This window comes from Carassius auratus, chromosome 42 (genome assembly GCF_003368295.1).
Source record: "Carassius auratus strain Wakin chromosome 42, ASM336829v1, whole genome shotgun sequence".
Lineage (NCBI taxonomy): Eukaryota > Metazoa > Chordata > Actinopteri > Cypriniformes > Cyprinidae > Carassius > Carassius auratus.
The window spans coordinates 15,296,857-15,309,942 of NC_039284.1; the positions used below are offsets into that span (position 1 = coordinate 15,296,857).

The window sequence follows — 13,086 nt, forward strand, 5'->3', positions numbered from 1 at the left end:
GTTTGGGGTTCGCGAATCATAGCTGTGTATGGATAGGCATTTTTAACTAATTTAGCAGCCAGTTATAATTACGTTTTCCACGCTTGTTTAGGTGTGAAATGTGAACTGGTATTTTTTTGTTTTAATGATGTGCCTTTTAACAGTATCAAGTATATTCAAAAACTAAACAAATCGTAGCCTACCTAAAAAGTGCATGCATCTAGGCTAATGTAAAGTTACATGATGAAGTCATACTAGTGCGCGTGTGCATTTTGAGTGCGTTCTTTCACTGCATTATTCGGTGTATTCAAATGTGAATGATCACAAAATTCAAGATATGAACCCTTTGTGCCAAAGGGGTTCTTTCTTGTCATTATAGAACCTTTTTAGCATGAAAGGTTCTTTGGAGTTGAGTAAAGAACCCTATGGTTCTTTATAGAACCCCAATGAACCCTTTTTTCTAACAGTTTGTTGTCATTATTGCTAAAGTGCTCATTCCGTTGTTGGTGCGGCTCATATATATAAATACACACAAACACACAACCATAATTAATAAAATATAATTAAAATATGATACAACAAATGTATTACTAAAATTCATTTTTGTTCATTACTACTAATACTACAATTACTTATTGTATTTCCTGTATGTATGTATGCATGTGTATGTATATATTATTGTTGTTGTTGTTTCTATACACACAGTAATAGCAATACGTTTTTTTTATATATATATAAAAAAAACATATATATATATATATATATATATATATATATATATATATATATATATATATATATATATATATATAATAAACATCGACATGTATTTTAATATATGTTATAAAATAAAAATAGACACATAGTAATGTTCATTATTCATTATATTGAATTCATTATTTTCATTATAATGTTCATTATTTTGTATATGTTTACAAAATTTATTGACAATGTTTAACACACACAAGCATTTTCTTTTTATGTATTGTGTGTAAAATGAAATTAAGCTACCAGTATAACGTGTGCAGTATTCGGTGTGTGTAACTGCAGAAGTGCTGTATTCACATCTGTCGAGTTCAGCTTTAAGCGCCACCGCTGTATTTCCTGCTTGTGTTGAATCATGTGCTCCTGCAGCAGCAGCAATATGGCGGGACTGAAACACAGCAGAAGCTCCTGCTGGATCTGTGCTGTGTTCCTGATGCTTGCGGCTCGAGTCGTCGCTCAGACGGACGCCAGTAATGTGCAGACGGTGGCCGACGCGAACTGGACGCTCATCCTGCACGGCGAATGGATGATCAAATTGTGAGTACGGTGTGTGTGTGGATGTGTGTGTTAAGATATGATCTGATCTGATCCATACACTGCAGGATTCAAATGTGAATGGTCAGATTAATAGCGCTGGGATTCGATGATGCTTTGATCAGCCGCGCGCTGCGACAATGTAGCAATTTATACTGTAACAGTGTGTCTAAATAAAAACAATAACAAAGAATGTTGTGCAGTGACGGGTGTGCCGAGTTCTCACCGGAAGTGATTGTAAATCTCTTTTTTAGTATATATAAATGCATGCAAATCGTTTCAGATCGTCATGGTATGCAATAATAATCTATATGCTCATATATTGTGTAGGTTATTGTGTAAATAGTGGCCTACAGTGGACATGATCACATCATTAGGGTTACACCCACATTTACATACGATATGCAGCATTTATGCACGCGTGTAAATGAATCGATCTGTTTCATGTGTTTTATCAGTTATGCTCCGTGGTGTCCGGCCTGCCAACATTTACAAACAGACTGGGAGAGCCTTGGAAGACAAAGTGAAAGTCTGGGAATATCAGTGGGCAAGGTTGACGTTACACAACAACCAGGTTTGACCATTGCTTCTTCCTGTATGTGATGCTGTTTTGAAATTAAAATGTGAATCATTTAATGTCTTTAAAGGTATATCTCTCCACCTCTCTCTCTCTCTCTCTCTCTCTCTCTCTCTCTATATATATATATATATATATATATATATATATATATTTGTAGGTGTGTGTTTGTATATGTACAGTATACACACACACACACACACACACATACTTAATAAAATATAATTAAAATATAATACAAAAATGTTATTGTTGTTATTATTACTACTTAAACTACAATTACTTATTGTCTAATATGTGTGTGTGAAAATGTGTATATATGTTCTTAATAAGTATCATCATTAATATTTTTCATGCCACAAAATATTACAATATAGTTATTTTTTTATTGGTTTGTATATTACATTTTAAATAACAATGTTAATACATAGATCTTGTTTTATAAAGTGAATAAAATACTTGGATTGTTTGGAATACAGTTTTATATTTAAATACTTGGAAACTTTTGGATTTTAATTTTTTATTTTATTTGGAACTTGATGGGTACAATTAGTCTGACATCAGTGCGAAAACATCTTGACATTGTGCAACAGTTACATAAAACAGGATGAGCCACATTCAAAGCCGTTAAAAAGAAATCTATGCGTATGATACGATCATCAGTGTGAAGGCCTTGTTTGCGTCTGGCCTGATCTACAGCAGTGCGTCTGGCATTTACATTGAACACTGCTGGATTGTTTGCACACAGAGTCCCTTTACGTTTAGTCATGTGGCTCAAATGAACTACAGTGGGACTTTAAAGGAGCCCACTTTAACAGATCGCTAATTTGAATTCTTACTGCAGTTATTATCAGCGAGTGACATCACAAGCAGATGAAAGCCATTGTATCCAGAGCCGTTTAGATGATTCCCTTTGAACACTAATTGCATTTCAAATGCAAGCAAAGATTGCATTTAAGCGGCTAATGATGCAGTGGAAATGGAGTCTGTTGTTTTGTGCTTCCACCTGCAGCGAGGTTTGAATGACGTCTCTCATGTACGTTTCTGTGGAAGTCTCAGGTGGCGAGAAAACGCCTCTTACTGTCAGAAAGCTGTCATGCTTTACTCTTATTACTGTGCTGCTATAGACCATTCACCGCCTTCCCATGCCGAAGGGATTTCTTTGGCCAGTATAGGATGTGCTCGCTCTTCTATCTGCATTTCTGCATCAATATATCCGTCCTCTCTTCTTTTGTTCTGCAGGTCTGAGTGGGAGGTTTCTGGTTACAACACTGCCGACTATATTTCAGTAAGTCCTCAGATGACTGAATTTATATTCCCTCTGGTGTTATAACAAAAATGGACTAACATTTTTATTTTAGTTTTTTTTTATTTATTAAAAATGCCATACATTTAAATTATAATACCAAAAAAAAAAAAAAAACACATCTCATCCACAGTGCTAAAGATGGCAATTTCCGCAAATATGTTTCATCACGGACTATTGAGGATATCCAGGCGTATGTTGTGCAGAAGAAGTGGGAAATGGTTGAGCCGGTGCCAGGATGGAGGTCTCCATCCTCTCTTCTGTAAATACAACCTTTTCTGTCTGGAAAAAAAAAGTGCTGATGTGTTTGCCTCACATAAAATGAGTTGTTCGAATTGAATACATTTGATAAATAATTGCATTTATTCATTTACAGAATGTCAGGGATGGCTAATCTCTTTCGTCTCTCCGTGTGGATCAGAGTAAGAAATATTTAGCAATTTTTTCTGTAGTATTGTCTTAAAGCTGCAGTAGGTAACTTTTGTAAATATATATTTTTTTACATATTTGTTAAACCTGCCATTATGTCCTGACAGTAGAATATGAGACAGATAATCTGTGTAAAAATCAAGCTCCTCTGGCTCCTCCCAGTGTCCTATTGCCATTTGCAGAAATACATCGCTCCGGTAAGAAACAACCAATCAGAGCTGCGGTCCGTAACTTTGTTTGTGTTCAAAATGTAGAAAAATGTTTATAATAAGCGAGTAAACCATGAATCTATTTTCCAAACTGTGTTTTTAGCTTGTCCTGAATCACTAGGGGCACCTATAATAAGTGTTTATATTCAGACTATTTTAGATTGCTTCGGGGGTACCGCGGCGGAGTAACACAGTACCTTTGTGATTCTTCATAGACATAAACAGAGAGAAGTAGTTCCGGCTACGATGTTCTTCCGCAAGACGCAAACAGTTCTGTTTATTAACCGCTAGAGCGTCAAAAGTTACCGACTGCAGCTTTAAATAAAAAAAGTATAGATGACTCAAAAATGAAAATTTGGAGATTTGGATTTAGAGAAATGTAGCATTGCATCACTTGCTCTGCAGTGAATGGGTGCCGTCAGAATGAGAGTCCAAACAGCTGATAAAAACATCACAATAATCCACAGCACTCCAGTCAATCAGTTAACATCTGGAGAAGACAAAAGCTCAACAAATCCATCGTGAAGATCTTTTTAACTTCAAACCATTGCTTAAGTCCATAATAACGTTTCCTCCAGTGAAAAATCATCTGGTTGAATCGGGAGAGAAATCTGCACTGCGTTTAAACCGCTCCAAACAGATATGTGGCTGGATTTTGATGCGAGAAATTTTCATTTTTGGGTCAACTTTTCTATAATTACCATGTTTAAAGCTATACACTTTATTCATAGAGCAATTTGATAACACTTTAAAATTGCGTTCTGTTTGTCAACATTAGCTAACAACATAAGTTGATAAAGAAAAATACTGCAACAGCATTTATAACTCTTCTATTTTCTAATGTAATGTGTTACTGACGCTCTTTCGTTCTTTTGGGTAATTCATGCATTCGTTCACCAAATGAAGAAACCTGTCAAATCTGAATTTAATCTTGCCATTTGTTTTAAATACTTCTCTGTTCTGTCCATTCAACACAGCAAATCCACACGTACCTGACGAATACTCTCGGTATCCCTTCCTGGGGTTCTTATGTGATTTTTGCCATCATTACGCTCTTTATGGGACTGATGCTCGGCCTGGTGAGTTTAAAAACATCATTTTCAGAGTTTAGATGGGTTTATGTATTATTCATGCTTCAAACCTAAAGTTAAATGCTTTAGTCTTTGCATGAAAGTACCTCATGCATTTATATTCCTGCGGACGGAGCATCCGTGCTACAGATCTAAAAAGACCATTTACCAAAAGGGAAGCAACAAAGTGCACTTGACTTCATCTATGAAGCAGATCGCACATACTGTACTGATACATGATGGCTTGCACCAAAAGGAATTACATAATAAATGTTGAAAAAGAAGTTCCTGCATTATACAACGGTGAGTTGTGTAACACTGGTCGATTCTGCGGCTCTTTTTGAGGATACAGTGGGTGGTTCTCGCATGTAGTGGATCAAACTTTCAAAAGTGAACTTCAGCTGCTGGTTTTGGGATTATTACTCGGTCTAATGGTAAATATATCTCAATTAGATGTTGGTTTTGATCGCTGACTGCATTTGGCCGTCCAGACCCAAGCGCAGAGAAAAAACAGGTGAGCTTCGAATCACACTTATCATTTACCCTGCACTAATTATGTTTAAATGGTTTAATTTGACTTTTTAATATCTCATTGTAGCATAATGCGGTTTAAAAAGTGCATATTGCACACCATTTGTGGTATGAATCTACGATAAGTTCACATCAATTAACATTAGTTAAAACATGTATTTATTGAAAATACTTTTGTTAATTAAAATATAACTGTTCTTCATTAGTTCATGTCAGCTCAGATCAGTTACTGTTAACTTTTGATTTTAATTAAATATAAATGTTGCAATTAATAAGTTTTATAAGTGATTTAAAAAAAAAATGCTGACAATGTTAACAAATTATATCTAATTATAAAATGTTACTATTTGTCCATTTTATATAGTACACAGATTTTCTGTACTTTTACCATTTTCCAGTATAAATAGCTACATTTTTTTTAAATCACGATACTTTTAGTTAGGTATTAGGTAAAATGACATAAGATATGAAGTCTTGTTTTCTGAAAAAACATGAAAATGTAATGAGTTTAAGTTTAAAACAGGAACAAAATATCTGTCAATGGTGTAAGAAAAAAAAAAACTCAAACTCACTTAATTCAAGACTTAGTCCTTTTGATTCTCAAGTTTAATGTTTCTAGATTTAATAATGTTTAGATATTTATATTGGAAACCAAGAAATCATTTTTCAGAGATGCATCATTCAAACACATTTTATTGTTTATAAATAAATTATTTAAAAATATATTGTTGCTTATATTTTAAAACTTAAGTGAAATCATTCCAAATATATTGTGAATATTTAATGCCCAGTTTCAGTGTTATTTTGTATCATTGAGATACTATAATAGTTTATTAATATTTTAAATTATTTTTAATGTTATATTTCCCTTTTCCATTAGATTTTTTTTTTCAAGTTTGTTATTTTGTTTGTCTACATTTGTAAACTTTTTATTTTGAGCTGTTTTAGAACATGACGGTAATTAAATAAAAATTTGAAGTGTTGATTTTTTTTCTATTTTTCATTTTATTTCAGATTCATTTTCAGTTACACTTTTTAATAACAGTTTACTTGAGTAGTTTAATAACTCTACCCAGGTCAACTTTACTTGGTCGATACACCTTTGAGATGTTATTGAACCTTCCCTAATATAATGAATCATTTTAAATCTCTGTCTGCGCAGTTGTGATTGTGAAGGAGGAAGTCTCAGAGGAAGAGGTGGAGGACATCCTGACGGAGGAGAAACACGCATCTGACCTGGACAATGAGAGCGAGCGAGTGTCTGGTGACGAGTCGACCGAAGAGGAAGGAGCGATGAGCGATGGAGCCACCGCTGGCAGTGACCAGCCTCCGCCAGAGGGGGCAGCAGAGAGTTCAGTGAGGAAACGCAAACCACTGGAGAAGAACACTACCGATGGAACATAAAGTCACTGCAGTTGCCACCAAAACAAGAGGAATCTGCCATATCTGTAAGATATGCAAAGCAACGCCAGCTATCAGATGATTTCTGCTGATTTCATACATGCAGAACGTGGTTTGCCCATTCAGTGCTTTCCTCGCGTTTTACCTGCGGTTTAGTTTTTAAGAATAGTTGTTAATTGCTGAAAGATACCAAACATTGACAGTTTCATATTTTCTATAAATGCCAAAAATATGAATGTGCATAAATAGAATAATTTAATGCTGAGGTTGCAAAAATACCATGTTTACAGTGTATTAGGATGAATATCTAAAAAAGGCTCTTATTTAACTTTAAAAACAGAAGAAAAGTGCAACCTGTTAATGTATAATTAATAGTGGTTATTCTTTTTTTTTTACATTTTGACATTGTTGATGCTGATTAAGCACATACAGCATCACATGGTGCATATATTGTACATGTGACACTGAAGACTGGATTAATGATGATGAAAATTCAGCTCTGCATCAGTGGAATACATTACTTTAAAAAGATATTCATATAGAAAAAAAGCGATTTTAAATATTAATAATTTTTCACAATATTACTACTTTTAGTGTATCTTTAATCAAATAAATGCTGGCTTGGTGAGCAGAAGAGTCTTCTTTCAAAAATATTTTTAAAAAATCATAATTATTGCAAACTCTACACAGTGGTGTGATTAATGCATTTAAATATTAAAATATGTATCTTTTTTTCTTCACTTTTTTATTAATTGTGTAATTGTTATTTTTGACTTGACTTTTTTATACTGTAATGCAGTACACAAATATTGTGTTCGAGTAATATAAATAACCGAAAATTGCAGAACTCAAAAAAAAGGTACTGGTGTGTTACAATATTACAATTTTTAAGAAATGTGCTTAATTGTCATGAAAATGTTGCAATGCAAAACCTATTAAAACTTCTTATTATTTTGGTGTGAAATATAAAAGCCATGCTCTTAACGGGTTTAATGAGATGCATGCATTACACGGTTGTTTTACCACAATTCCTTAATTTGCTGTAATGATAAACGCTTCCTCGTTTGTTCATGTTTCACATTCTTGCATCACAACTCAGTCCTGACCGTTTCCAAAAGGAAAGGAGTATTTTTTGCACTATAGCTTTCACACACACCTGATGCATATAGTATTGAATTGCACAAACTGTCCATAATCATAGTTCCAAAAACACAGCGTATTATCAGACAGATGTTTTGCCTACCAGGTCTCAGGATAAATATTTCTCAATGATATGAAGATGTTGTTTTGTACAGTGTAGATTTGTTATGTATTCCCTGTAATTGCAAATTTAATTCATAAATTGCAAGATTAACTTTGACAACGTCTTTGGTATTAAAATCGGTGCAGTCTTTAACAATTGCCTTTCATTTTTATACTCTGGACAGACTGTTTAAATTCTGTGTAGCAAATAAATGTTAGTGATTTACCAGCACGGAAACACACCAGCACATCTGTTCAATGTTTCTGTGTCCTTTATCATATGCTGAACATCTATTGTCATTGTATTGTGTGAGAGATTGTTATATTGTTAAAATTGTGTAAGCTGTTCACAACTGTTGGGTTTGTGTTCATTAAACAGTTTGATATCAAGCATTTTGGATTTTAGTTTGTCGTGTCAGCATTTAAAAGCACAACAACCAAAATTATTTTTTTCATGCACTGGTAATTTTTTAGATTTTTGGCTGTTTTGACATTTTTCAGAATAGTGGAAAGAAAACATCCAAAATATGCTTTTAAGTGTTCGTTTTATTACACTTTAGCTATCTGCCTTTTTAATGATGATACATATTTTTTAAAGTGATGTTTTTTCAAAATAAAATACAAAAAAATCTGCATTTCAGCAATAAATACATAAATATATTTATGTAAATAAATACAACAATAAATAAAGAAAGAAAACGAGTCATAAAGTGTACAATAAAGCACAATCAAATCCTTATAATCACTTTGCACTTGAATCAAGGTATAGGTTTGATCTGCCGATTTCCGTGCAGGTGATTGTATAAATCTGTCTTATGCATTGCTCGAATTGAATCAAGTCTTATGGGGGGTCCAGGCATGTCCAGGAGATTCTCAAAAATCAATTCATTTATCGATAAAGGCTCTCAAGGTGATTTCAGGAACCAGTAGGTGAAGACATAAACCCATGTTGAAAACAGCTATACAAATTGTTTTCAGGATTGAGTAGAAAGTTAAAAAGAACAGCATTTACCTGAAAAAAATAATCTTTTGTAACATTTTACATTTATTCACTTTCCCTTTTGATCAATTTAATACATCCTTTCTGAATAAAAAATATTTATTTCCACCCAAAAAAGAAATACTTACCCCAAACTTTTTTTTACGGTAGTGTATAATGTTACAAATGGTATCTATTTCAGATGAATGTTGTTCTTTTGAACTTGCTATTAATCACAGAATACTGAAAAGAAAAAAAAAAAAGTACACAAGTGTTTTCAACATTGATAATAACCAGAAATGTTTCTTGAGCACCAAATCTGCATATTTGAATGATTTCTGAAGATCTTGTGACACTGAAGACTGATGCTGAAAATTGTTTACGATTGTATTATTATTTTAAATTGTAATAATATTACGGTTTTACTGTATTTTGGATCAAATCAATGCAGGCTTGGTAAACAGAAATTACTTTTGAACAGTAATGCACATCCAACAGAATAACTGTAGCATTGTTTACCAATGCAGTATTTATTGTTTTCCATAAAAACAACTGGATGATTGATACTTTGTGATAATAATGTTTGTTCCAAAAGGCGTGTTTAAATGCAAGAAACTAGTTTATTAGATATTAAAAATATAAACTGTGACAAGACTGGTTGTCAAACTGTGTGTTATTGTTGTGGGGATTTTCAAGGATTTCAGTACAGTGTTGGGCAAATTAATCTGAAAATGAAATCTGATTACTGATTACTCCTTTTTAAAGAAATCACTCAATTCATCGCAATCACACAAATCTCTGACACAATGAATATATCCATAATTAATATTTTACAATGTCTACAATTCATGTGTTATAATGAGAGGAAACGTGAGCATGCAAATTTCAGCACTGCATTGCTCAGCGCTGCAAACACTTGTTATAGCCAATAGAAACTCTGCATACACTTGCGCATCCGAGAAAACATCGGTCCGACAAATAGTGAAAGAGGCAATCTTTTGTTCGTTATCTGGCTCGGCTCGGTGTTCATCTTCAGCTCTCTCTTCACAGCAGTTCAGTCAGTGTACTGTTTGATTGCATGCATTACTCCGGGATATTGGTTTGTTTGAACTCAGAGGGAGTGTCAGCCACATTAAACAAGTTAACAGCTTAAATAATTTGTGGATTAATGCGTATTACAGACGCGAACCGTTTACAACGATTCAGTTCGATTTGGTGAACTGAATGATTCGTTCGCGAACCGGATATCCAGACTGCTTTGATTTGAACTCTCTCTCACACAGACACGGAAGAGAAGACAATGCTGAATAAAGTCGTCACTTTTGCTATTTCTGGACCAAAATGTATTTTCGATGCTTCAAAATATTCTACCTGACCCTCTGATGTCACATGGACTACTTTGATGATGTTTTTCTTACCTTTCTGGACATGGACAGTAGACCGTACACACAGCTTCAATGGAGGGACTGAGAGCTCTCGGACTAAATCTAAAATATCTTAAACTGTGTTCTGAAGATAAAGGAGGTCTTACTGGTTTGGAACGACATGAGGGTGAGTTATTAATGACATAATTATGATTTTTGGGTGAACTATCTAGGGATGCACGATATTGGATTTTGGCCGATATTCAATATGCCGATATTCTCAAAATTTTGCCCGATGCCGATACCGATATATATAAACATTTTCGCCTGATATATTTAAACTTTAATTTTACTGAAGAGAAATCCATGTATCTCTTCTGTACTGATTCTACCATAAATGTATTATTTTACAAATGTAGACAGACATTCACACCTGAAAAACAGGTCAATTATTTCACTTGGAGAATATCGGTTTGGCTCATCGGCAGAAATATTCATATCAGATATTCAAATATTCAGATGTTGTGCCGATATTATCGTGCATCCCTAGAACTATCCCTTTAATAGATTAAGTGGAAAAAGATGATGTTACACCCCAGTCCACTGATCCTATAAGCAAAATGTATCAAAAACTACTGCCTTTTTTTCATTGTTTTTATTTTACTAATCTGCCTTAATCCTTCCTCCAGGGTGTTATGTATTTACACACTCCCATCCTTTCTTTATCTTTGCTTTCTACATAAAAAATGACTACAGCATTGCATGTTGTATTGTATTAATTTTCTTTAAAAAAAAAAAGCCATTTGGATCTTTACATTGAGGAGGAGGTGCAGTGAAAGTGATATGAAGTTTAGTAAGTCGTGAAGTTGAGGTGTAAGCAACTGTTGTGAAGCACTGTAATGCTGTTACGTAAAGCTGCAGAGGAGGCTGAGAGGAGACGCACATCTCAACATCCTACACACGCTGAAGGAGAAAAACTGCCACGATTTACACTCGCAGTAGTAGTGTAAATCTCAAACCTGTCAGAAGTATGGCTGCAACATATACCACTCCTATATATATATATATATAAATCTACAGTCGAATATCCACGGGCTGTTATTATTATGCCATTCTGACTATATGTGAGCGCTCAAAAGTCTGAATTCACATAGAACTTGTGGTTTTCTCCCAATAAGTTAATAGGCAGCCTATTATGATAAAGCCGGGAATAAGAATCTGAAAATAAAGAAGCTTCAAATAAAAAAACTTTAAGTGCGTGAATAAATCCTACCACCCCTATAGATTAATATTTCACTTTCCATAATCCATGACCGACAGAAGAGCATCTTGGCGGCAGGGATTTATACCAAGACTCGAACTGACACGGGCAGAGACTGGATTTTTTTCGAACAGGTAGGGTACAAGTGATTTCAAAACATTTCAGCCGGTGTATATATATTGTGGATATATTATTTATCTGATATGAAATGTGTTTGGTTCAGTCAACGGTGCGGTGCTGTCTCTTCAGCCAACATGATGTCACGGGAATACGTAAATTTTTCACGACTACACTCGTACAAATTCATATGATTTTTGCCAAATCGTATGCATTTTACGAGTTGCACAATTCATATGAATTTGTACGAATGACCTACACCTAACCCTGCCCATAAACCTTACCGTCACTGGGGTTTAGACAAATCGTAGACAAATCGTTGTACAAATTTGTATGAATAAGCCACCTCGTAAAATACGTATCAATTGGTCGTGAGTTAGCGTTGCTTCAGCGCACAGCAAGAGCAAGTCAAACTACAATGCAGAATATTAATAGCTATGACTGGGACTGTTATATACATACTATTATGATGAGAAGACCATTATAATAAAACACTGTGAATTTGTAGTTTAGCTGCCGTGTTTCTGCACATTGTTTCGTGAAGAACGCGTCCACAAAATGAGTTCATTCAGAGCCACGCAGACACATTCATTTGCATTCAGGCTTTTTTTGATAGATATAAGAATGAGATACAGGTTACAATTGACATAAAATGTCAAAATTATTAGATAAATAAAAATATAGTCATGGTGGTGATGTGCTCAGTCATGACTATGAAAATGAGATAAAAATTAGACAAAAGTTGACATTATAACATGAATACATAATTATGACAAAAAAGTTGAAATTGACATACTAATCATAATTATGATATAAAAGTTTATAAGTCATAATTATGATGATTGAAACGAATACAAAACTAATACAAAAGTTGAAACTACTGTATGATGTAAAAAGCCATAACTGTGACAAAAAGTTATGACACTTTAAATGTATATATATATATATATATTTTTTTTTTGCAGATAGCCTATGAGTCTTAATATTAACGTTATGTTGTATAAATAACGAAGCGTATTGTACCTGAAATTACGAGTTTAATCCCATTGATTAAAAACTTGCTATCAAATGTGTCACTCTACTGGTCATCTTCAGCGCGCGCAGCTCAAAACAGAAATGCAGAACATTAATATCTACTGTCATATAGGGTAAATTTATAATGAGAGCACTATTGTAAAAACTATTATTTGTTAGGGTTTCGTTGATGTTTAGAGTTAAGTATCTTTTAAATCAAAACATCAAAACATTATTTACCCTGTTTGTATATACCTAATATATATATATCATCATCCACAACACAGACTCTCAGTACACCCTGGACT

General features: G+C 33.9%; 1 protein-coding gene across 1 annotated transcript; it reads left to right on the forward strand.

The window, feature by feature from the left end:
* Positions 1-1,085: 1,085 nt before the first annotated feature.
* LOC113060808 (thioredoxin-related transmembrane protein 1-like) lies at positions 1,086-8,436 on the forward strand. Its single transcript, XM_026230008.1, has 8 exons — positions 1,086-1,281; positions 1,737-1,852; positions 3,098-3,143; positions 3,295-3,423; positions 3,538-3,583; positions 4,777-4,878; positions 5,323-5,383; positions 6,563-8,436. Exons 1-8 carry the CDS (start codon positions 1,100-1,102, stop codon positions 6,802-6,804), a joined length of 924 nt encoding a protein of 307 aa, XP_026085793.1. The 5' UTR covers positions 1,086-1,099; the 3' UTR covers positions 6,805-8,436.
* Positions 8,437-13,086: the final 4,650 nt, after the last annotated feature.

What these genes read in the sequence shown, in the direction of transcription:
- LOC113060808 (XM_026230008.1), top strand. Translation starts at nt 1,100, where the DNA reads ATGTGCTCCTGCAGCAGCAGCAATATGGCGGGACTGAAACACAGCAGA. An exon ending in TGACGTTACACAACAACCAG is followed by an intron (nt 1,853 to 3,097) that starts GTTTGACCATTG and finishes TTTGTTCTGCAG; the next exon opens with GTCTGAGTGGGAGGTTTCTG. An exon ending in AGGTCTCCATCCTCTCTTCT is followed by an intron (nt 3,424 to 3,537) that starts GTAAATACAACC and finishes ATTCATTTACAG; the next exon opens with AATGTCAGGGATGGCTAATC.